General features: G+C 41.1%; 1 protein-coding gene across 4 annotated transcripts in view; it reads left to right on the forward strand.

Moving 5' to 3' along the window:
- Window positions 1-26952, forward strand: part of rnf111 (ring finger protein 111) — a 105084-nt gene that overhangs the window by 8134 nt on the left and 69998 nt on the right. For all 4 annotated transcript variants that reach the window (XM_034190143.1, XM_034190150.1, XM_034190158.1 and 1 more), the window contains exon 3: window positions 10865-10997. In XM_034190143.1, coding sequence (XP_034046034.1) covers window positions 10865-10997 — 133 coding nt within the window. The remainder of the gene's footprint in view (window positions 1-10864; window positions 10998-26952) is intronic.

Raw genomic sequence — 26952 nt, forward strand, 5'->3', positions numbered from 1 at the left:
CTCTTTCTTCTCCCACTGATTCCACGCACTTGCTCCAACAAATGTGTGTAGGACGGACCAAAACACAACAAAGACATGAATGATACATGATGCAACACAAACGGAGTATGTGGAAATCCAGCCTAACAGCCAACACATGAATGCAGTATTATTGTTGGTTTTATTGTTATCATATTGTCCTATTTGCCACTGCAGTAGGAACAGGCTGCCACTCACCTTACTGGTCTCTTCAGAAATGAAGGTGCCATGGTTCACAGGCCTCCTTTCATGTTGGCGACAATACAATGTTTGTGCAGAGAGTATATTTGTTTGTCAAAGTAGTCTCGAGTATTGTCGTTGAAGTTGGTGCTGATAAACTGGAAAAACAAACAAACAAACAAAAAAAAACAATAAAAACATAATAGCATAGCTGCAATGTTCATTCATTTTTTTCTCCATTCATACGGAACTACCCACCAAATTGAAAACAAGCCTACATCAGAAGCACGCACATCTATAAACCAGTCAAAGCACAGGGAGATGCAGTCTACATAGATGATGACGACACAATGTAAAGACGTTGTGGAAAGTTCTTTCGTGGAAATGCAAATTTGCAATGTAACACCATACTAACTGGGCCAAATGTAAATACATGAATCTTGGTACGACTGTTGTTCCAGATTATTAGTGCACTGTAAAGTGTACATATTTTACACTTTATTGCAATCTAATTATTAACATGAAGCAAATTGTTTAGAGTTTTTATTTGTTAACCACTTCAAAGCTCTACCAGAGTAGCAGGTATCCAGATTTGTAGCAGGTGCTAAGCAGCAGCTCTCTGGGGATAATTGGAATAGATATTACACAGGGGAAACATGAACCTCACTAGCAATGCAATTCCCAGAGTGCTTCACACAAAACACATCAGACCACAGAGGCATAAAACATACAATTAATCGTACAAATAAACTTAATTTCTTGCTCATTCTTTCACTATTGTAGCAAAATGTGTAGATGCTATTTGACAACATTATAATTTCCTTTACATACCTTCCTGAATGATTTGGGGAATTGAAGTTTGTACTTGTGCTTGATAAATGAACATATGTGGGTTGCAAGGAAAACACTGTTAAATAGTTGATAATGCTAATTTTTCTGAATGTCTGTAGTTATAAAAAATTCAAAAAATTAGATAGCATATGATGTCTGCCATAAAATGTTGACATGAACATGCTTCAGAGTTCATTAAAGTGGGAGACAATGCGCAGCTGAAATTCATACAGCACATTCATTCTTTTACTTTCGACTGCTCCCGTTAGGGATCGCCACAAAAGATTAGTTGTTTCCATCTCACCCTGTCCTCTGTATCTTTCTGCCACATCAACCACCTGCATGTCCTCCCTTGGCACATCCATAAATCTCCTCTTTGGCCTCCCTCTTCTCCTGTTGTCTGGTGGCTCCATCCTCAGCATCCTTCTCACTGTATACCCTGGGCCCCTCCTCTGCACAAGTCCAAACCATCTCAATCTCACCTCTGATTTTGTCTCCAAGCCATCTCACCTGAGCTGTCCCTCTATGTTGATTCCTAATCCTGTCCATTCTCGTCAATGCCAAAGAGAATCGCGACATCTTCAGCTTTGCTACCTCCAGCTCTGCCTCCTGTCTTTTTGTTAGTGTCACTGTCTATAAGCTGTACAACATAGCTGGTCTCACTACTGTCTTGTAGACTTTCCCCTTCACTCTTGCTGATATTCTTCGGTCACAAATCATCCCTACCACCATACTCCACCCTGCCTGCATTCTCTTCTTCACCTCTCTACCACACTCTTCATTACATTGGACAGTTGACCCTAAGTATTTCAGCTCATCCACTTTGACCACTTCTACTCCTTGTAACTGCACTATTCCACTGGGTTCCCTCTCATTCACACACATGTATTGTCTTGGGCCTACCGACTTTTCCCTTCTCTCAAGATCGTATCTCCACCTCTCCAGACTAGACTCAACCTACTCTCTACTCACACTACAGATTCATTGTCATCTGCAAACATCATAGTCCATCCTGTCTGATGTCATCTGTCAACCTGTCCATCACCATTGCGATCAACAAAGGACTCAGAGCTGATCCTTGGTTTAATCCCACCTCCACCTTGTATGAGTCTGTCATTCCTACTGTGCATCTCACCGCTGTTGCACTTTCCTTGTACATGTCCTGCACTATCCTCACATACTTCTCTGCCACTCCATACTTCCTCATACAATGCCACAACTTTTCTCTTGGCACCCTGTTATAAGCTTTCTCTAAATCAACAAACACACAACGTACAGTGAGGCAAATAAGTATTTGATCCACTGTTGATTTTGCTAACTACAAAGAATGGAGAGGTCTGTAATTTTGATCGTAGGTGCACTCCAACTGTGAGAGACAGTCTTAAAAAAAAGAGAGAAAATCACATTGTATTTTTTTTTTTAAATAATTCATTTGCATTTTATTGCATGAAATAAGTATTTGATCAATAGAAAAGCAGACTTTAATATTTGGTACAGAAACCTTTGTTTGCAGTTACAGAGCTCAGACGTTTCCTGTAGTTCTTGACCAAGTTTTCACACACTGCAGCAGGGATTTTGGTCCACTCCTCATTACAGATCTCCAGATCTTTCAGGTTTGGAGTTTCAGCTCCCTCCAAAGATTTTCTATTGAGTTCAGGTCTGGGGACTGGCTTGACTACTCCAGGACCTTGAAATACTTCTTACGGAGCCCCTCCTTAGTTGCCCTGGCTGTGTGTTTGGGGTCATTGTCATGCTGGAAGACCCAGCCACGACCCATCTTCATTGCTCTTACTGAGGGAAGGAGGTTGTTTGCCAAAATTTCACGATACATGACCCCATCCATCCTTCCTTCAATACGGTGCAGTCGTCCTTTCCCCTTTGCAGAAAAGCACCCCCAAAAATGATGTTTTCACCCCCATGCTTCACGGTTGGGATAGTGTTCTTGGGGTTGTTCTCATCCTCCAAACAGCGCGAGTGGAGTTGATGCCAAATAGCTCTATTTTGGTCTCATCTGACCACATGACCTTCTCCCATGCCTCCTCTGGATCATCCAGATGGTCGCTGGTGAACTTCAAATGGGCCTGGACATGTGCTGGTGTGAGCAGGGGGACCTTGCGTGCCCTGCAGGATTTTAAACCATGACAGCGTCATGTGTTACTAATGTAATCTTTGCGACTGTGGTCCCAGCTCTCTTCAGGTCATTGACCAGGTCCTCCTGTGTTGTTCTGGACTTTCTCAGAATCATCCTTACCCCATGAGGTGAGATCTTGCATGAAGCCCAAAACCGGGGAAGACTGACAGTCATCATGTGTTTCTTCCATTTTCTAAGATTTCCGCCAACAGTTGCTGCCTTCTCACCAAGCTGCTTGCCTATTGTCCTGTAGTCCATCCCAGCTTTGTGCAGGTCTACAGTTTTGTCCCTGGTGTCCTTAGATAGCTCTTTGGATTTGGTCATGGTGGATAGGTTGGAGCGTGATTGATTGAGTGTGTGAACAGGTGTCTTTTATACAGGTAACAAGTTCAAACAGGTGCCATTAATACACGTAAAGAGTGCAGAATAGGAGGGCTTCTTAAAGAATAACTAACAGGTCTGTGACAGTAGGGCTGTCACAATTATTACAACATTCACCAATCGCGATTATTTTTTATATTCGCGATTATTTTTCATATTCGCGATTACCGTGAATTATTTATTTTATCCACAAAGCATAAAACGACTCAGAATCTGACGTCATTGCTCACTCTGTTTCGCTCTCGTCTTAAGGCAGGACAATAACATGAGGGTGAGGAGCGATCCGTCCTGCCGCTTGGATAAGACGGGCAATTAAAACAGTGGCCGTCTTCTTCAAAAGCCGTCTAAAATGCGGAGTTTACCGAAGGAGCTGTCGGTGTGTGTGCGCGCGGAGTCAATAGACTGCGAGAGAGGGGGTGGGGGAGGGACTGAGATTCCTGAATGGAGGCTTGACATGTTACAGCCTTCTGAGAACCATCAGTGCACACAGCGAGCGCGGAGCAGAGAGAGGATTTTAACCCGAGTGAACATGTTAAAAAAACGACGAAAACGTGGAGCTGGTTTTAGTTCTCTCTGAACTTTCTCTCCCGGTGTGATTCTGCCGTTACCGCCCTGTTCACACCAAGTGCGCGTCGTATACTGAATTTATGAGATCATGAGATGAAATAAACGGTCAAATATCTTAAAAACATATTTAAAAAATGGGAATATATGAATGAACGTGGAGAAGCTGTGGTGATCTGTGCGTCTATGTTCAGACGCACAGATCACAAAAAACAGGTGAGAACTCTGAACTTTAACAGCTGTTATTTTCCGAAGGTATTTATTTGTTCAATCTTAATGTAGTGTTGAAGCACAAAACGTGACTGATCAGGAGAAACAATTTGAGAAATGCAAAAGAAACAACCACAAATCAGAAAAAGTTGGGACTGTATGTACAACCCCTGGCAATAATTATGGAATCACCGGCCTCGGAGGATGTTCATTCAGTTGTTTAATTTTGTAGAAAAAAAGCAGATCACAGACATGACACAAAACTAAAGTCATTTCAAATGGCAACTTTCTGGCTTTAAGAAACACTATAAGAAATCAGGAAAAATAATTGTGGCAGTCAGTAACAGTTAATTTTTTAGACCAAGCAGAGGGAAAAAAATATGGACTCACTCAATTCTGAGGAATAAATTATGGAATCACCCTGTAAATTTTCATCCCCAAAACTAACACCTGCATCAAATCAGATCTGCTCGTTAGTCTGCATCTAAAAAGGAGTGATCACACCTTGGAGAGCTGTTGCACCAAGTGGACTGACATAAATCATGACTCCAACATGAGAGATGTCAATTGAAACAAAGGAGAGGATTATCAAACTCTTAAGAGGGTAAATTATCACGCAATGTTGCAAAAGACGTTGGTTGTTCAGTCAGCTGTGTCTAAACTCTGGACCAAATACAAACAACATGGGAAGGTTGTTAAAGGCAAACATACTGGTAGACCAAGGAAGACATCAAAGCGTCAAGACAGAAAACTTAATGCAATATGTCTCAAAAATTGAAAATGCACAACAAAACAAATGAGGAACGAATGGGAGAAAACTGGAGTCAACGTCTGTGACCGAACTGTAAGAAACAGCCTAAAGGAAATGGGATTTACATACAGAAAAGTTAAACGAACGCCATCATTAACACCTAAACAGAAAAAAAACAAGGTTACAATGGGCTAAGGAAAAGCAATTGTGGACTGTGGATGACTGGATGAAAGTCATATTCAGTGATGAATCTCAAATCTGCATTGGGCAAGGTGATGATGCTGGAACTTTTGTTTGGTGCCTTTCCAATGAGATTTATAAAGATGACTGCCTGAAGAGAACATGTAAATTTCCACAGTCATTGATGATATGGGGCTGCATGTCAGGTAAAGGCACTGGGGAGATGGCTGTCATTACATCATCAATAAATGCACAAGTTTATGTTGATATTTTGGACACTTATCCCATCAATTGAAAGGATGTTTGGGGATGATGAAATCATTTTTCAAGATGATAATGCATCTTTGCCATAGAGCAAAAACTGTGAAAACATTCCTCGCAAAAAGACACATAGGGTTAATGTCATGGCTTGCAAATAGTCCGGATCTTAATCAAATTGAAAATCTTTGGTGGAAGTTGAAGAAAATGGTCCATGACAAGGCTCCAACCTGCAAAGCTGATCTGGCAACAGCAATCAGAGAAAGTTGGAGCCAGATTGATGAAGAGTACTGTTTGTCACTCATTAAGTCCATGCCTCAGAGACTGCAAGCTGTTATAAAAGCCAGAGGTGGTGCAACAAAATACTAGTGATGTGTTGGAGCGTTCTTTTGTTTTTCATGATTCCATAATTTTTTCCTCAGAATTTAGTGATTCCATATTTTTTTCCCTCTGCTTGGTCTGAAAAAGTAACCGTTACTGACTGCCACAATTTTTTTTTCCTGATTTCTTATAGTGTTTCTTAAAGCCAGAAAGTTGCCATTTGAAATTACTTTAGTTTTGTGTCATGTCTGTGATCTCCTTTTTTTCTACAAAATTAAACAACTGAATGAACATCCTCCGAGGCCGGTGATTGCATAATTTTTGCCAGGCGTTGTATAATGAAGATAAAAATAAAAATGTTGCTCTATTCCCAGTTTCTCCACTCACAGAAGCCGAACGTTCTTCCAGAGTTGTGTAATTATACTACTATAGTAGAATATAAAGAAGGGAAAAAAAAGAAAAAAGACAATATATTCCTCAGTCGCAATTATTTGTCTGACAAATAATCGTCTCCAGAAATTCCTAATCGTGACAGCCCTAAGTGAGAGCCAGAATTCTTGCTGGTTGGTAGGTGATCAAATACTTATTTCATGCAATAAAATTCAAATTAATTATTTAAAAATCAAACAATGTAATTTTTCAGATTTTTTTTTTTGTTTTTTTGTTTTTTTAGATTCTGTCTCAGTTGAAATGCACCTACGATAAAAATTACACACCTCTCCATTCTTTGTAGGTGGGAAAACGTGCAAAATCGACAGTGGATCAAATACTTATTTGCCCCACTGTAACTCCTTATGGCCTTCTCTATACTTCTCCAACAGTATTCTCAGAGCAAACACTGAATCTGTAGTGCTCTTTCTCGGCATGAAACCATATTGCTGCTTTCAGATCTTCACCTGTTTTCTAAGCCTAGCTTCTACTACTCTTTCCCTTAACCTCATGCTGTGGCTGATCAACTTTATGCCTCTGTAGTTACTGCAGCTCTGCACATCACCCTTGTTCTAAAAATAGGAACAAGCACATGTTGTTTCCACTCCTCAGGCATCCTCCCACCTTCCAAGATTTTATTAAACAATCTGGTTAGAAACACCACTGCCATCTCTCCTAGACATTTCCATGCCTCCACTGAAATGTCATCTGAACCAACTGCCTTTCCACTCTTCATAGCTGCCCTCACTTCATTCTTACTAATCTCTTATACTTCCCGATTTACTCTCTCTACATCATCCAGCCTTTTCTCTCTCTTATTTTCTTAATTCATCAGCTCCTCAGAATATTCTCTCCACCTTCTCCAACACACTCTTCTTGCTGGTCAGCACAATACCATGTGCATCTTTTACCACCCTAACCTGCTGCACATTAGGGCTGCAGCTATCGATTATTTTAGTAATCGAGTATTCTATTGATTATTCTGGCGATTAATCGAGTAATCGGATAAAAAGTACTTTTGCATTTTTAAACAACATCAATAGTCCACGTAGAGCAGACCATGTGTTTTTTAAAACTAGACAAACACACTGCTTCGCTTTAAATACACAGTAAGTATTTCAAATGATCGGCGTGGACCAGCTATCTCTTAAAAGGCTTTTTTTTACTGTGTGTCACGCTGGAAAGCGTTAGCTATCGTTGCTAATTTCATTAGCTGTTATGCTTCAGTCTTCTTCTGTTTTTTTTTTCCTGTGGACATTGCAGCGCCACACACAGGCCTGGCATATGTACTACAACGTTAAACGAAGCTTCGAGGCACAGAATTTGCCTCGAACATTTTTTGTAATCGAATTATTTGAGTTACTCGACTAATCATTTCAGCCCTACTGCACATCCTTTCCAGCTCTGTTTGTCTGGCCATTCTATACAAGTCCTTTTCTCCTTCCTTACTATTCAAATTCTTGTACAACAAGCAATATGCCTTTTCCTTCGCTTTTTGCCTCTTCTCTTTTCGCTTTATGCCGCATCTCCTTGTACTAATGTATACCTTCTTCATCTCTCCGACTGTCCCAAAACTTTTTCCCCAACCTCTTTCTCCTTATGCTTTCCTGGACCTCTTTATTCCACCACCAAGTCTCCTTGTCTTCCTTTCATTGTCCAGATGTCACACCCAGTACCTTCCAAGCTGTGTCCCTCATTACATCTGCAGTACTTTTCCAGTTGTCCCAAATTGCTTCCCCTCCATCTTGTGTTTCTCTCTCCTGCTGAATGAATTTCGTACAAGTTTTCCTCCTTCAGCTTCCACTATCTGTTCCTTTGTTGAGCTCTCCTCCTCCTCTTCTTCTTTACCTCTAAAGTCATCCTATAAACCACCATCCGATGCTGTCTAGCTACACTCTCCTGCCACCAACTTAAAGTCTCCAATTTCTTTTAGCTTGCACCTCCTACAGAGCTTGCACCTTCCTCCACTCTTATACATCACCCTGTGTGCCTCCCTTTTCCTAAAGTAGGTATTCACACCATAGCCATTTCTATCCTTTTTGCAAAATTCACTACCATCTATCCTTCCACATTCCTGTCCTTGATACCATATCTACCCATTACTTTTTCATCACCTCTGTTCTCTTTGCCAAAATGGCAATTGAAGTCTGCTCTTATCACCACTCTGTGCTGCTTGGGTGCACTCTCCACCACCTCATCTAACTCACTCCAAAAATCTTATTTCTCCTTCATTTCTCATCCTACCTCTGGGGCATATGTACTGATGAAATTCATCACCCCCCCCCCCCCCCTTCAATTTTCAACTTCACACTCATCACCCTGTTAGATACTCACTTAACCTTCAACACACTCTTAACATACTCTTCTTTTAAATTGACCCCAACACCATTTCTCTTCCTATCTGCACCATGACACATCAGCTTGAACCCACCGCCTATGCTCTTGCTCTTACTTCCCTTCCACTTGTCTCTTGCACGCACAATATGTCTACTTTTCTCCTCTCCATCATATCAGCCAACTGTCTTCTTTTTACCACTCATACTGGCAAAGTCCCAACTCTCACTTCAACCATTCTAGTTTTCCTCTTCTCCCACTGTCTGTGGACATATTCTCCTCCTACTCTTCTACTTCCCAATTTCCATTGGCAGCCTGTTGGGCAATGGCACCAGTAGTGGTCATTTTTAACCCGGGCCGATCCAGTATGGATATTCAATTTTTAGTTTGCATGGTTGGGTTGGCTTGTTTTACACCGGATGCCCTTCTTGATACAACCCTACCTTAATCGGACTTGGGATATACTGTTACACTGGCACTCAGAGTGTACTGGCTACACACCCCACGTGGCTGAGATTTGACAAACTTTAAGATTAATGCCCTCCTCATTTATCTGGGCTTGGGACCGGCACTCAGAATGTACTGGCTATACACCCCATGTGGCTGAGTTCTACAGCACATTCATTAAGGGTTATTATATGGATGTTTGCAGGTAGTTCTGACTGTGCAACTATAACAAAGGTTTGGAGCGTTTTATCGTTTCTTGCATGTTGTCATGGAAAGGTGGTGCAGTCCTTTCCAGTAAGGACAACATTTCAAATCTTCATGTCTGTTTCACATCGTTTCATTAAAAGTAGTTAAAATTGCATTGGCTAGGTTGAATCATTAATAAATACTTTCAGGAGGAACAGGTCTTTTTATGTGTACTAGTTTTGCAAGGCAAAAATGGAAGAAGTGGTCCATTCACCAATGATTTGGTTGTGCTAGTATTCCCACAGGATACAGGTGTACAAATGTCTTTACCTTTGCAGTTTCTATCAACAGAACTCAAGCCTCTCATCATCCATCATGAGCACAGCACACTTCCCCCACAACATTCATATGTAGTTTGAACAGTGTGGACATGTACAGTTGTGGTTGGAAGTTTACACACACACTCATCATGGGCATGAATGTCATGGTAATTTTGGGCTTTTAATCGTGTCTTTGAAATGTTCTTTTGCAAGGGTTGAATGATTGGAACAGGTGTAAGCAAAGCAGGGAGAAATGGAACCATTGACTTAAGATACGAGGTCTGTTAGAAAAGTATCAGACCTTTTTATTTTTTGCAAAAACCTGATGGATTTGAATCACGTGTGCTTGCATGAGCAAACCTTGAACCTTCGTGCGAATGTGTGAACTTTTTCACGCCTGTCAGTTGCATCATTTCCTGGTAAGCAACCTTTGTGTGGGACGTGTGCTGTGCGCTCGGCGGATTTTCATTTCAAGGAAAAAGATGGAACGACTGGAGCAGCTCCGCATTGCCAGAAACTGGGCGACAGCCAGGTGGAAACCATTCGGATGATTCAGACGGCTTTTGGTGACGATCCTGTGGGCATCACAGAGATTAAGGAGCAGTACAACCGGTTTATAGACGTCCGCACAACGGTGGAGAGCGAGCCACGCTCCGGTCGGCCATCAACATGCTGAAATGACCAGATCATTTCAAAGTGAACGCTGTGGTAATGCGGGGCCATTGTGTGACTGTCCGAGAAATTGCGGAAGAGGTGGACATCAGCACTTGTTCGTTACATTCCACTGTAGAAGATTTCCACTGTAGAAGACACAAGATTTGGCTGCTTCTGACGGCGGAGCAAAAGCGCCTTTGTGTTGAAGTCTCACAGGACATGCTGTGACATACCCACCTCTTCCACAATTTCTTGGATAGTCACACGACTGAAAAGTCACCGAAAGCCGTCTGAATCATCCGAATGGTTTCCACCTGGCTGTCGCCGGGTTTCTGGCAAAATTTGATGCGGCGCTCCAGTCGTTCCGTCTTTTTCCTTGAAATAAAAATCTGCCGAACGCGCTGCACATGTCCTCACACAAAGGCTGCTTACCAGGAAATGATACAATCGACAGGCGTGAAAAAGTTCACGCTTGCGCACGAAGGTTCAAGGTTTGCTCATGCAAGCACACATGATTCAAATCCATCAGGTTTTTGAAAAAAATAAAAAGGTCCAATACTTTTCTAACAGACCTCGTATATGTTCACTGTTGGTTGTACTGTACATTAATGTTTTGTCAGATTGTGTGGTGTCTGGCACTATAACATTCAGTTCACACATTGTGTTCAGGTGCTCTTGATGAAGATGTGGTGGTGATCGAGGCAACTCCAGCACCAGCTCCTGCTGTTCCTCCAAGTGAGGAGATCAATGTCACTTCCACAGACAGCGAGGTGGAGATTGTGACAGTTGGAGATGGCTTCAGGTAATATTTCTTTGCTTCGGAGATAATGTTAAAGTATGTTTGCGTGAATAAATATGTTTATGTGTGCATAAGAAAAGAAGCTGAATGTATGAATTCTCCACTAAATGTCAGAATTTTTTTTTTTTTTTTTGTTAAGAAAACAAAGGTCATGATGGTCTTTGCCTTCACTTACGTGGCACAGACAAATATTACATGAAAGCACACCACTGCTTTTTGGCTGGACAAGGGTGTTGTGATCACTGTACAAAATGCTATTTCAACTAAAGATTAATTGTTGTGAACAGACCTATCTCTCTGGTCAGATTGTGCAAATACACTGAACAAAATTATAAATGCAATGGATTGGTTTTTGCTACCATTTTTCATGAGCTGAACTCAAAAGATCTAAAACATTGCCAATTTATCTCAAATATTGTTCACAAATCTGTCTAAATCTGTGTTATGATCTATGACGATGGCTGAAAGTCCTCCGAAACAGCTTATTTCTGTATAAATCTAATACATTTATTCTCACATATTTTGTAAAAGTTAGCAAGGAATCTTCTTTGTCTTTCGGCTGTTCTCGTTAGGGGTTGCCACAGCAGATCTCACCCTGTCCTCTGTATCTTCCTCTGTCACACCAACCACCTGCATGTCCTCCCTCAGCACATCCATAAACCTCCTCTTTGGCCTCCCTCTTCTCCTCCTGCCTGGTGGCTCCATCCTCAGCATCCTTCTCCCTATATACCCTGGGTCCCTCCTCTGCTCATGTCCAAACCATCTCAATCTCGCCTCTCTGACTTTGTCTCCAAACCGTCCCACCTGAGCTGTCCCTCTATGTTCATTCTGAATCTTGTCCATTCTCGTCACTCCCAAAGAGAATCTCAACATCTTCAGCTCTACCACCTCCAGCTCTGCCTCCTGTCTTTTTGTTAGTGCCCCTGTCTCTAAGCCGTACAACATAGCTGGTCTCACTACTGTCTTGTAAACTTTCCCCTTCACTCTTGCTGATATTATTCGGTCACAAATCACTCCTGCCACCTTTCTCCACCCTGCCTGCACTCTCTTCACCCTGCCTGCACTCTCTTCTTCACCTCTCTACCCACTCTCCATTACTTTGAACAGTTGACCCCAAATATTTAAACTCATCTACTTTCACCACTTCTACTCCTTGTAACTGCACTATTCCACTGGGCTCCCTCTCATTCACACACATGTACTCAGTCTTGCTTCTACTGACTTTCATTCCCCTTCTCTCCAAAGCATATCTCCACCTCTCCAGACTAGACTCAACTTGCTCTCTACTCTCACTACAGATCACAGTGTCATCTGCAAACATCATAGTCCATGGGGACTCCTGTCTGATCTCATCCGTCAACCTGTCCATCACCAGTGTAAACAAGAAAGGACTCAGAGCTGGTACTTGGTGTCATCCCACCTCCACCTTGAATGAGTCTGTCATTCCGACTGCGCATCTCATCGCTGTCACACTATTCTTGTACATGTCCTGCACTACCCTAACATACTTCTCTGCCACTCCCGACTTCCTCATACAGTACCACATCTCTTCTCTTGGCACCCTGTCATAAGCTTTTTCTAAGTCCACAAACGCACATTGTAACTCTTTCTGGCCTTCTCTGTACTTCTCCAACAGTATTCTCAGAGCAAACATTGCATCTGTAGTGCTCTTTCTCTGCATGAAACCATATTGCTGCTCACAAATCTTCACCTGTTTTCTAAGCCGAGCTTCTACTACTCTTTCCCATAACTTCATGCTGTGGCTGATCAGCTTTATGCCTCTGTAGTTACTGCAGCTCTGCACATCACCCTTGTTCTTGAAAATAGGAACCAGCACACTTCGTCTCCACTCCTCAGGCATCCTCTCACTTTCCAAGATTTTATTAAAGAATCTGGTTAGAAACTCTACTGCTATCGCTCCTAGACATTTCCATGCCTCCACTGGAATGTCATCTGGACCAACTGATTTTCCACTCTTCATCCTCTTCATATCAGCTCTCACTTCTTCCTTACTAATCTCTTGTACTTCATGATTCACCACATCATCCAGCTTTTTCTCTCGCTCATTTTCTTTATTCATCAGCTCTTCAAAATATTCCCTCCACCTTCTCAGCACACACTCCTCACTTGTCAGCACATTACCATGTACATCTTTAACCACCCTAACCTGCTGCACATCCTTTCCAGCTCTGTCCCTTTGTCTGGCCAATCGGTACAAGTCCTTTTCTCCTTCCTTACTATTCAGCTTCTTGTACAGCTCGCAATATGCCTTTTCCTTCGCTTTTGCCACTTCTCTTTTCACCTTACACCGCATCTTATTGTACTCCTGTCTACTTTCTTCATCTCTCCGACTATCCCAAAACGTTTTCGCCAACCTCTTTCTCCTTATGCTTTCTTGTACCTCTTCATTCCACCACCAAGTCTCCTTGTCTTCCTTCCACTGCCCAGATGTCATACCCAGTACTGCCCTAGCTGTCTCCCTCACCACATCCGCAGTACTTTTCCAGTTGTCCAAAATTGCTTCCTCTCCAACCAGTGCTTCTCTCACCTGTTGGCTAAATTTCACACAACAGTCTTCCTCCTTCATCTTCCACCATCTGATCCTTTGTTGAGCTGTCACTTTCTGCTTTTTCTTTACCTCTAAAGTCATCCTACAAACAACCATCCTATGCTGTCTAATGACACTCTCTCCTGCCACCACATTACAGTCTCTGATTTCTTTTAGCTTGCATCTCCTATAAAGAATGTAGTCCACCTGTATGCACCTTCCTCCACTCTGTGTTACCCTGTGCTCCTCCCTTTTCTTAAAGTAGGTATTCACCGCAGCCATTTCCATCCTTTTTGCAAAATCAACTACCATCTGTCCTTCCCCATTCCTATCCTTGATACCATATCTACCCATTACTTCCTTATCACCTCTGTTCCCTTCACCAACATGCCCATTGAAGTCCGCTCCTATCACCACTCTTTCATGCTTGGGCACACTCTCCACCACTTCATCTAACACACTCCAGAAATCTTCTTTCTCCTTCATCTCACAACCTACCTGTGGGGCATATGCACTGATGATATTCATCATCACCCCTTCAATTTCCAACTTCACACTCATCACCCTGTCAAGACACTCGCTTAACCTCCAACACACTTTTAACATACTCTTCCTTTAAAATGACCCCAACACTATTTCTCTTCCTGTCCACACCATGGTACAACTTGTACCCACCGCTGATGCTCTTGCTCTTACTTCCCTTCCACTTGGTCTCTTGCACACACAATGGGCCACATGTATCAACGTTGCATACGGCAATGTTTGAGCGTATATGGGGTGTACGCCAAAATGGCTGTGCTACTTGGCATTTATCAATGTGATCATTGGCGTACGGTGCACTGAAAATATACACAGGCTGAGTCTCAATTCTACCCCTTGGCCCTTCCCCTTACCCCTTCCCCTCCGTTTTGCGCGGGCACGAGAGACAGAGGGGTGTCTCAATTCTCTTTTAGTAGCAAGGCGGAGGGGAAGGCAAAGGGCTACAAACCCCTCCGTTTGGAGTGATTCTGGATGCACACTCCGTTTGGAGGGGTAGGAGGAGCTTACTGCTGTCTTTGAAAAAACAAACATGGCGCCGAAAGAGCCGCACAAATGAAGCGGCTTTCATTACAAATTACGCTGTTTAGAAACTTATAACTTGCCAAAAAACTTTACAGGCAGTTGTCTATGACAGCAACGTGTAGGCTGCTGGATGCATGTTGCGTATATTGTCGTTCTGAGGAATATCGTAACGTCACTCCGTGACCATCGTGTGCAATTTCTCTAGAGCTGGACATCAACCATTTTCCGGCAGATTTCACTTTTAACAAGAGATTTTGTCATGGAAAGCCGGACAGAGGCTTTGCGCGTCACGATGGATTCGCTACTGGAACGAGACAAAACCACCTCCGTTTTGGTCTCACAGGACGGTCTTTGAGATGGCGTTCAGACAGCTGTCTATGGTTTTTCCATCGAGTGATTATCCGAGAAATTGTGGATGTGCCTGGACATGCCAGAACATGTCCTGTGAGGCTTTATCACGGCGTTGCTTTGCGCCATGCGGCACCTCCGCGACGCGCAAAGCCTCCTCTCCTCTTTCCATGACAAAAACTCCTGTAACAGTGGAATGTGCCGTTCATTTCCAAACTGGACGCTGTGTTTTATCCGGGATGTCATCTGACTAGCACAGGAATTGTGAAAAGACGTGGACATCAGCACTTTTTCGGCACATTGAGACAGACATGCGGAGGAATTCCGCGCGTCGCGGCGGTGCCGCATGGCGCAAAGCAACGCCGTGATGAAGCCTCACAGGACAGGTTCTGGCATGTCCAGGCACATCCGCAATTTCTCGGATAATCACTCGATGGAAAAACCACCGACAGCTGTCTGAACGCCATCTCAAAGCCGTCCTGTGAGACCAAAACGGAGGTGGTTTTGTCTCGTTCCAGTAGCGAATCCATCGTGACACGTGACGCCTCCGCTCGGCTTTCCATGACAAAATCTCTTGTTAAAAGTGAAATTTGCCGGAAAATGGTTGATGTCCAGCTCTTGTGATAACCAGAGAAATTGCACACGATGGTCACGGATCCATACAGCCATCCGTTTAGAAATGAAATGGTCTCTCAGCCTGTCGATGGCAGCTTCGGAGCGCGCCACACCACCAGTTGCTCTGCGCCGTCCTTAAAGCGACAGTAACACTCCGTAATCTCTTTGAAGCCCATAAAATTTTCACCAAAAACCATCTGAATTTCTCGAATGGTGTCCACTTTGATGTCCCTCACAGTTTCTGAAAAAATTTTGATCAAGCAAAGCGGCAGTCTCTGAGCCATTCCTAAACAATGAAAAAAACGACGAGAGTGGTGGACCACTCCTCACTCAAACCTGCTCACAGGCGAATGGCGCAACCGACAGGCGTGAAAAAACTCACGCATGCGCACAAAGGTTCAAGCTTGGCTGACGCAATCACATGTGATTCAAATCCATATGGTTTTTGAAAAAAATAAGGTCGGATACTTTTCTAATAGACCTCGTATACATTCATTGCACACAGACTGATATATTTCGTGTTTATTTTAAATAAATAAACTGTTTTCCTTTTTTATCATTAGTATTTTATATGATTGTCTTTTTTTTTTTTATTATTTTACTTCTTTTACTTATTTATGTTTTAAATTTTTTTTATTGTGTTTTAATCTTATTTACTTTTATTCTGCTTTTAAATGATGTTTGTGAAGCGCCTTGAGGCGATTAGTCGTGATTTGGCGCTATATAAATTAATAAATTATTATCATAAATTATTTTAATTACTAATTCATTAATTACTAATCAGTCAATTAATGATTAATCAAAGAATATTAATTATTGATTAAGTACTAGTATCATTAACATTAATAAATTACTAATCAATTAATTATTAATACTATTAATTATTATTATTATTATTATAAATTACAAATTAATTAAATTAACATGACATGATTGCAATGCGTTAAAGAAATCTGCATCTTCTATTTCTTTGCATTTACGCAGAAAGGCGAGAAAATAAAAATAGCAAACAGGCTACTGCAACAAGTTGCATTTTGGTTGCCATGTTAAACAGTGAAGATGGCAGTTTGACACCGGCAGTTTTTTTTTCTCCTAAGGCGGAGGGGTGTCTCAATTCATAGGGCTAGAGGCATACCCCTTCACCTTACCCCTTGTTTTAAAGGGGTAGGCGTAGGGGTAGGGCGAAGGGGAAGGGTTACAAAAGAGAATTGAGATTGGGGGCAAGTCGAGAGGTGGTGTAAATTATACACCAAAATGAACCAGCACTGGAATCCACATAAAAATGAAAATGATCAACATGATAAACAGTGCCATTATACAAATCAATGCATATGTTACATAAATAACACTTTCTTGATTATACTACATAACAATTAATACAAATCCTGCTTTTGCGGGATTGTTGGTCTACGGAGCACGATCCATGACCACAGCGCTGACCGCAGAGAAAGCGCTGCTCGGCTGTTTCTCCACACTTTGAGCCTGGAGCCAGAGCAGCGCTGAACTTAACTTTATGTGGTGTGATCATTTTAGACAATGAAATTGATAATTACAACTGTAGTGTTGTCATTCCCTTCGCCCGTGCTGCAATCAGGTTTTGTTTACTCCATTCGTTTAACATAAAATAAATAAAGAAATTTAAAAAATAAAGAAATCTGAAAAATAAGGCATGTCTTATTAATTGAGCTAGCAAATATTCACATGTCAAGAATTATTGACATGTGAAAAGAGAATAACACTTTTTTGATTATACTACAAAACAATTAATACGACGGCCGCTTTTGACGTTCTATTGGCACGCGTCGTGATTGGTGAAGTTCGTCTTCTTTGCCATCTTCCTGGCTTCCATGTCGTGAAATGAGGGTATGTCTGAAGCGGAGTCTGAATATTTATGGGCATGTTCATTATAATTACGATTGTTTTCACCCACCGCATTTGTCAAGGTCACGTCGGGCGTACTCCGGAAATGGGCAGGTGCGCACTGCTTGATACATGTCACGGCAACTTTGGTGTACTTCAAATTTACACCGGAAATTTACGCCACAAGCGCGTAACGTTGATACATGAGGCCCAATATGTCTACCTTTCTCCTCTCCATCATATCAGCCAGCTTTCTCCCTTTACCAGTCATACTACCGACATTCAAAGTCCCCACTCTCATTTCCACCCTTCTAGTTTTCTTCTTCTCCCGCTGTTTGTGGAAACGTTCTCCTCCTCTTCTTTGTTGTCTTCGCCCAGCAGTAGCTCAATTTCCAGTGGCTCCCTGTTGGGCAACAGCACCGGTGGCGGACGTTGTTAACCCAGGCCGCGACCGATCCGGTATGGAAATTCGATTCTTAGTCTGCATAGTTGGGTTGGCTTGTTTTACGCCGGATGCCCTTCCTGACGCAACCCTCCTCATTTATCCGTGCTTGGGACCGGCACTCAGAATGTACTGGCTGCACACCCCATGTGGCTGAGTTAAAAGTTAGCAAGGAATAAACCCTTCTAAATCTAAAAATGCTGTTTTTGAAACCAGGTGACACCACTGAAGTGATTTCAAGACATCTTACAACCCCAACTCAAATGAAGTTTGGGCGTTGTGTAAAATGAAAATAAAAACAGAATACAATGATTTGAAAATACTCTTCAACCTATAATCAATTGAATACACCACAAAGACAAGATATTTAATGTTCAAACTGATAGACTTTTTATGTTTGTGCAAATATTTGCTCATTTTGAAATGGATGCCTGCAACACATTTCAAAAAAGTTGGGACGGGGCAACATAAGACTGGAAAAGTTGATGAATGCTCATAGAACACCTAATTGGAAACAGGTGAGTGTCATGATTGGGTAGAAAAGGACCATTCCCAAAAGGCTCAGGCGTTCACACGCAAAGATGTGGCGAGGATCACCACTTTGTGAACAACTGCGTGAAAAATAGTCAAACGGTTTAAGAACAATGTTTCTTGACGCTCAATTGCAATTGAATTTAGGGATTCCATCATCTACAGTCCATAATATAATCAGAAGATTCAGAGAATCTGGAGAACCTTCTACACGTAAGTGGCAAGGCCAAAAACTAACATTGAATGCCCGTGTCCTTTGATCCCTTAGGTAGTACTGCATTAAAAACTGACCTCATTGTGTAAAGGATCTTACTGCGTGGACTCAGGAACACTTCAGAAACCTATTGTCAGTTCTTTGCTACATCTACAACTGCAAGTTAAAACTCTACCATGTAAAGTGAAAGCCACACATCAACAACATCCAGAAATGCCGCCGCCTTCTCTGGGCCCGAGCTCATTTGAAATGGACAGATGCAAAGTGGAAAAGTGTTCTGTAGTCTGACGAGTCCACATTTCAAATTGTTTTTGGAAATCATGAATGCCGTGTCCTCCGGACAAAGGAGGAAAAAGACCATCCAGATCGTTACCAGCGCAAAGTTCAAAAGCCAGCATCTGTAATGGTATGGGGGTGTGTTAGTGCCCATGGCATGGGCAACTTACACATCTGTGATGGCACCATCAATGCTGAAAGGTACATCCAGGTTTTGGAGCAACACATGCTGCCATCCAAGCAACGTCTTTCAGGGATGTCCCTGCTTATTTCAGCAAGACGATGTCAAGCCACATTCTGCATGTGTTACAACAGCGTGGCTTCATAGTAAAAGAGTGTGGGTACTAGACTGGCCTGCCTGCATTCCAGACCTGTCGCCCATTGAAAATATGTGGCGCATTATGAAGCGCAAAATACAACAATGGAGACCCCGGACTGTTGAACAACTGAAGTCGTACATCAAGCAAGAGTGGGGAAAGAATTCCACCTACAAAGCTTCAACAATTAGTGTCCTCAGTTCCCAAACATTTATTGAATATTGTCAGAACGAAAGGTGATGTAACACAGTGGTAAACATACCACTGTCCCAGCTTTTTTGAAACATGTAGCAGGCATCCATTTCAAAATGAGCAAATATTTGCATGTTTATCAGTTTTAACATTAATTAGCTTGTCTTTGTGGTGTATTCAATTGAATATAGGATGAAGAGGATTTGCAAATCGTATTCTGTTTTTATTTACATTTTACACAGCGTCCCAACTTCATTGGAATTGGGGTTGTATAATTATTGTTGCGCAATCCTATGGCCTATACACAACCAATGGTATAGCGAAGACTATGTCATGCCTTAACATATGAAGGATTTGCTAAAACTGAATACCAGTATTTGAAGAGTTTTCTCACAAAAGCTTTTCAAAATTATTTGATGTAATGTATAAGTGGAGGAACAGAGTGATTGAATTGGCTTCTTTTGAAAGGAGTTGCTAAATATTTACCTCTGAGACATATGGGAGCAATACATTTTCAAATAGAGCTTCTACTCTCACTTTGCAACCTACTCAACTTTCCTCACTGCTTTGAGAAGCCCATTTCTCCATTTTCGTACTATGACTTCCTGTCCCGCTATCTTTATTTACTCATGGAGATGATTATGTAGCTTAATCCACAAATCTCCATCTTTGTTGTATCCTGTGCTTGTCTTTTTCTGTGTTTCCCATCTTCTTGTATTATCTGAAATTGGTGTCAGAAGGTCATAAAGCAATACATAAAGCTTAAATACTGTGGCATGTCCGATCTGGTTGTTTTTGTTCTTCATGCTGTTTTCCTGGTTGTCAGTATCTGTTCATCAGAGAAGGTAGAATGCACCTTTTCTAGCAGGGGGATGGGCTGCTTGAACTGGAGCATGAGAATGAGCAATGAATGCTTTTGTTTGCGCTGCCAGTGGTCCACTTTGTAACTGTTACCATGTGTGCTTATCAGTTTATGCAAAGTCAGTATTGTAGCTATTTTTTTTATGTTTATTTTTTGTCCAAATCTGTGAGCTTTTTGTACATGTGAATGAAGAGCAATTTCAGTGGAAACTATCAAGAAAACATAATTACGTATTGGCATTCAACTTTCCAACATATTGCTGTGGTATCATTTTTATTAGAGATGGGCAGGTCTCATTCCAATACACAACTACCAATATGGATTCAATGTTCCAATACAAGAGCTCTTTTTGAACTTGATGACTCTTAATGTGCCTTTTCGTGCTTTGCTATCAGAGAATGTGGGATTGCTCTATGTTCTCATGGTAAAACGTTAGCAGGTTTTAGAGCCTTTGCCTACCGTGCTTCTACGTTGTGGAACAGTTCGATGTGATGGCCATTGCAATCATCGCATTTATGTTTCTTGATTCTTTCATTTGTCCAACCACAGTCAATAAGCAAGTAAGCTTAGACATTGCTAACAGTTAGCTGGCCCATTGACTTTCCTTAGCTAATAAACAGAATTACCAGGCACAGAAAAGTGAACGTGTTCACTTCGTGAAAGTGACCAGAATTTTGGCTGACAAGAAACACCAGATATTGATGACATGATCCATTCTGGGTTGATTTTTCTTATATGCAGTGGTGGGCACAGTTCCGCTAACCGCTAATTAGTGAAGCTAATATTTTCATTAGTGGATTAGCTTTTCAGCTAACTTTGAAAACCATCAGCGGACCAATTAGCGTCTGCTAAATTTAGTTCCGCTAATGTTCATTCCATTAACATTTTTTGCTGGAATTGTGAGTAAAGCCTAATGGGCTTTTCACACTGAACACGTCAGAAGCGTCAAAGGTGTCAAAAATCAGTCTAAAAAGCGTTATTTTCAATGCGACGTGTTGCTTTTTAGATGTGTCAGAAGCATCGCATTAAAAGCCGAGCTAAAGCGACGCTTCTGACGGGAGCGTGCATTGCCGCTTGTCGGCAGGCTGACGCGGTCAAAGCTCAACCCAATCCAACCTTCGACGCTCTGAGCTGTGACGTAGCTTTGCGCTGTCCAATAGGAACGACGCGTCGGGCCAAAACACGGAAGACTAGGGACAGAAACCACTGATCTGTACAAAACAGATCTGTGCAAAACAGAAACGTGTCACAGGACTGCTCATTTATAGAGCAATTTTCTGAAGATAAATCCTTGGAAATGTTTTTTTGTTGTTTGTTACCTCAAAAGTTCTGATTACTGTTAAAAAAAAAAAGTTTAGAACACTTGTAATTAAAATAGCTAAATAAATGGTCCTTTAGAAACCTATTTAACCTATATATAAAACCTAAATGTGCAGTTTACTGACGGAGCTGTGTGTGTGTGCGCGCGGCGTCAACTGGCTGCAGATTGCGAGGGAGGGAGCGGGTCGGGGAGGGGGATTACGGAGCCACGAGACGTTATTCTGCTGAGAACCATCAGTGCACTTGAGACAGCGAGCGCAGAGCAGAGAGAGAGAATTTTAACCCGAGAGAAAATGAAAAGAAAACACACAACAAAACCAAACCGTGGAGCTACCTTTACTCTCTGAACTTTCTCTACCCACATGGTTCTGATGGCACCGACCTGTTCACACCATGTGCACATCGTATATTGAATTTATGAGATCATGAGATGAAATAAACGGCCAAATATCCTTAAAACATCCTTTAATAAATGACAATATATAAATGATCTGAGCAAAAATTACGCATACACGGGTTAAAAATAAAAACCCTGCTGTGGAGAAGCTGTGCAGTGATGTTCAGAGGCACAGATCACATAAAGCAGGTGAGAACTCTGAACTTTAACAGCTGTTTTTTTCCAAAGGTATGTATTTATTCAATCTTAAGCTTATTGTAGTGTTCAAGCACAAATCGTGACTGATGAGGAGAAAGAAAAATGACTTTTAAAAATGTCTTCATCACACTAAAATGAACTGGAGTCGGATTAAAAATACAAGCTGCTGAATTTGGCTATTTTTCAAAGTTATTATAAGCTGCAGCTATATGTTTTATTCATTTCAAAGTGAGTTACCGCTTATTTTATTATGATTTATTTATACAAAAAATATGGGGAGCCAGATCAGCCTGCATTGTTCTGTTCAGTTTATATCAAAGTTTTCCTGCACATGTCTGTATTTTTTCCTTCTTTATAAGAGTTTGGTGTTTGGATTTGCTCCACAAAGTTTTAAAACACAATAAAATGTTCACACTTTTCTTTATAGCAGTTCTGTAATTTCAGAAATGCAGCAGAAACAACCACAAATCAGAAAAAGTTGGGACTATATACTTCGACCAAACTTCGCACTATGTGTGAAGGGGCCCTTAATGTTGATAACTGTCTGAAATTAGTTTTGCTTATAAATGAAACCATGAGTGAAAGGAGTCTTGTGTTTGAGCTTCTCTGCCACCGTCTGTATTGTTGTGTGTGAGACTTTTTTTACAGCAGCGGGCTGGGTGCATAAACACGAAAGCTCTGGCTTGTTGTTTGTTTTGGGTTTGTGATTGCCTTTGAATTTACTCAGAAGCCCCTGTGGTGCGTAAACTCGAAACTGGCTTATCAATAGCTGACAGTGTGCCGATTCAATAGAGGGTTTTCAATCACATGACCGATTAGTTACCGTCTCCATCGTGGATTACTACGTGGCTGGCGCGTGAAAGAAAATAGAGAATGAAAGCTTATTACGAGGCTTTAAACCCTAGAGATAAAGCTGTTTATCGTGATTAATGTGTAGCAGTTGGTTCAGTGGATCCGTATTTTATACTGGATAGTGAATGAAGTGTCCGGCAGTTTCATAGCGTAAACTTAATATGGCCAGAACCAAGCAGACTGCCTGTAAATCCACCGGAGGAAAACCTCTGAGGAAACAGCTGGCTACCAAAGCCACCTGAAAGAGCGCTTTGGCTACCGGCAGTGTGAAGAAGCCTCACTGTTACAGGCGTGGCACCGTGGCACTGAGAGCGATCTGCCGCTACCAGAAATCCACTGAGTTGCTGATCCCCAAGCTGCCGACCAGGTAAGCCTCGCTGGCCTCCTGCAGAGCATCACAGTGGACCTCTGAAAGCAGAGGTCCGTCTTGAATTCAAAAGTCGGCTTTATTGTCAAATATGCTATACATGCTCAGCATACAGCACAGATGAAATTTCAGTCCTCTCAGACCCATGGTGCAGAGTAAGAATAAAAACTGCTATTAAGCTAATTTACCTTAAATGCTTCTGATTTACAAAATAAAAATAATATAAAACAGTATAAACAGTACAGGCAGTGTAAGTATAACAGTGTGATGCTGTAGTGCAAATGGCAGTGTACTAATGTAGAGAGTATGACACTAAATATGATCGTGCAGTGGATAACAGTATAATACAGTATAACAGTATAATCCAGTGGTGCAAGTGGCAGTATGCTGATGTAGACAGTATAACATTATAGCATTAAATACAATACTGCAATGGCTATATACTAATCTACCAGTATCGGTATAGGCAGTCCTGATGTGGACCAATAGTGCAGTGTGGGAGGATAAAGTAAGGTGTGCAGACTTGGGGTTGGTGAGTGCGTGGGCGGGCAGAATCAGTGGTGGGGGGTAATGGGGGGAGGAGTCCTGAGCGATTTCTCTCACCAGGCGCTGGAATGGTAGCCTGTAAAATGAGCAACCTGCCTCATTTTTATCACCTGTTTGAACAGCCGACAACAGCACAAAAGTTGACCATTGTTGAAGCTTCTGCAATTGTTCGCCAATTGCACGTAGCGTATCCCAGCGGCCACCGCGTTGTAATCCACAATGGCCGCAGGGCGCAAAATCACATGACCGACACGTCACATGAAAAACCCTCTCTACTAAAAGTTAGCGGTTAGCTGTGACTTCCACTACATTTTTTTTGCAGTATATCGGTTTAGCGTTGTAAAAGCTAATTTTTCAGTTAGCTGATTTGCAGTTATCAAAGCTAACTTTATGGTTAGCTGTGCCCACGACTGCCTATATGTGATAGAGAGAATTGGACTTTTGAAGGACCTGTTGTCTGTCTGGGGAGTTGCCATTCAGGACCAAAGGTGTTTCTGTAGTGTGTTGGATGTGGCAACTCCTGACACCTGCGCATGCTTCCAGACGTTACCCAACCTGTGTTTAATTGATGCATCACAAGATATTGACTTTCTAAGTGCAAGTCCTCCTAACCCAGCTGGTCTGTTTGAGTGAAACATCACACAGTGGTAACACGCCATATGAAGATGTACGTCTTAGCTGCAACAATTTATCGACTATTAAATTAGTTGACAGCTATTTAGATAATTGATTAATCATTTTGATTAATTTAAAAATTGATTATTTGATTTCTGCTTCTTAAATATGAATAGTTTATGGTTAATTTACTCCTATCTGGTAGGAAAATGAATATCTCTAGGACGTGGACAAAACAAGATATTTGAAGGTAACATATTGGACTTTGGAAAACAATTATCAATGTTTCTTACCATTTTTTTCTGAAATTTTATGGGCCATATTAATTGGCTAATTATTTTTTTTATTTATTTTCCAAAAATAATACAATGTGGTACATATATGCATATGTATTTTGACATTTTTAAACATAGTAACAAAACAAAAACAAACAGGGTGATATCAAAAGTATCAAAGGTAAAAGTCCCAGCACTTGACCAACAATGTTATTGTATTAGTAAAGGTACAATAGGTTTCCACCGTTTGGTGAATGTGGGTATTTGTAGCCTTAGAGAGTAAGTTATCTGTTCCATTTGGTATATATCCCAAAGCTTCTGAATCCATACATTGTAAGATGGAGGCTCAGGTTTGAGCCATCTGATTATTATACATTTTAAAGCAGCTGTTAATAATATATTTAAAAGATATTTTTCATCACGATTAACAATAGCTACAGGTATTACCCCTAGTAATGCTACCTCTGGTTTGGATGGAATTTCCTGTTTGAAAATTACTTTGAGAGCATCAAAAATGTCTTTCCAAAACAGATGTAATTTGGGGCATTGCCAAAATATATGTGTGTGGTTAGCATTATCAACTCCGCATTTTCTCCAACATAATCCTGAATGCATCGGACCCATTTTAGCAGTTATAGATGGTGTTCTAAAAAATATAGTAACAACTTTCCATTTGAATTCTCTCCAAGTGTTTGAATTTGTGACAAGATGTGATTCTATACATATCTCTTCCCAAGTCTCGTCTGCTATATTTATCAACATCTCTGCTTCCCATCTTTGTTTAATATTTAGTGAGTTACTAGTACTCAGAGATAAAAATATATCGTGCAGTTTACCAATTATTTTCTTGTCTTCATTGACCAGTTGTTTTACAAGGAACTGTTTTATAGGGTTGGGGAGTAAGAGTTTTTCCCAGTCTTTATGAGATATCAGAAATGATCTCAATTGTAAATATCTAAAAAAAAAAAAAAAAAAAAAAAAAACTGTGTTGGGGATACCAAATTCAACCTTCAGCAGCTCAGATGTTTTCATATTGCCATCTTTGATCAACTGATATAGTCTGACCATTTTTTTTAAAGCCTTTGTCTAAAATATTGGCGTGAAAGGTTTTCATCAATCCAATATTTGTCAATGGTGAAAGAATCTTGGGCAGTCTGTATGTTGAGCGGATTTTATTCCAAATATTAAGTCTATGCCTTGTCCAAACAGACATTTCTTTAACATGAGAATCTAAAAATGGTAATTCTTGTAAAGGATCTACACATTTGCTATTTTCTATATTTAACCAGTGTCGTTTCATCATTTTTAATCCAAGATACCAGCGGTTTCATCTGCGACGCCCAATAATACAATTTTAGGTTTGGAAGCTTGAGACCACCGTCCATTTTAGATGACTGTAAGGTTTTTAGTCTTATTCTGGGATGCTTTTTTTGCCATATAAAGACTGATAGTAGTTTGTCAAAGTGGTCAAACGTTTGTTTTGAAATATCTATAGGTAACATCTGGAATAAATAAAGAAGGCGGGGCAGAATATTCATGCGTAAACTTTCAACTCTGCCAAATAGAGAAAGAGGGAGAGAGGACTATTGCACAAAGTCATTGCTAATATTTTTAATTGTTTTTGTGTAATTTGATTTATATAAATCACTTAAGGAAGATGGAATAAAAATGCCAAGGTATTTGATACCCTCTTTGGGCCAGCGGAATCCACTTAGGAGTTTAACTTTGTCAGAAACAAGATTGTTTACATCTATAACTTCAGTTTTATCAACGTTCACTTTATAACCTGAGTAATATCCATATTGCTGAATGTGATGCTTAAAATGAGAAATTGTTGAAGCCGGTTCAGTAAAATACAACAGGACATCGTCTGCGTACAGTGATATTTTATGCTGTTCTGCATTTATTACGACATGATCATCCCTGATAAGTTGGGCTAGCGGTTCTATGCAAATAGCGAACAATAGTGGAGACAGTGAGCAGCCCTGCCTACATCCACGTTCCAGAGCAAATCTGTCTGATCTATACCCATTAACCTGTACTGCTGCTTGTGGAGATGAATAGTGTTTTTATCCAATTAATAAAATTTGGACCGAAATTGAATCGTTTTAGTGTCTGCAG

The sequence above is a fragment of the Thalassophryne amazonica genome, chromosome 2, assembly GCF_902500255.1.
Source record: "Thalassophryne amazonica chromosome 2, fThaAma1.1, whole genome shotgun sequence".
In the NCBI taxonomy this organism is placed as follows: domain Eukaryota; kingdom Metazoa; phylum Chordata; class Actinopteri; order Batrachoidiformes; family Batrachoididae; genus Thalassophryne; species Thalassophryne amazonica.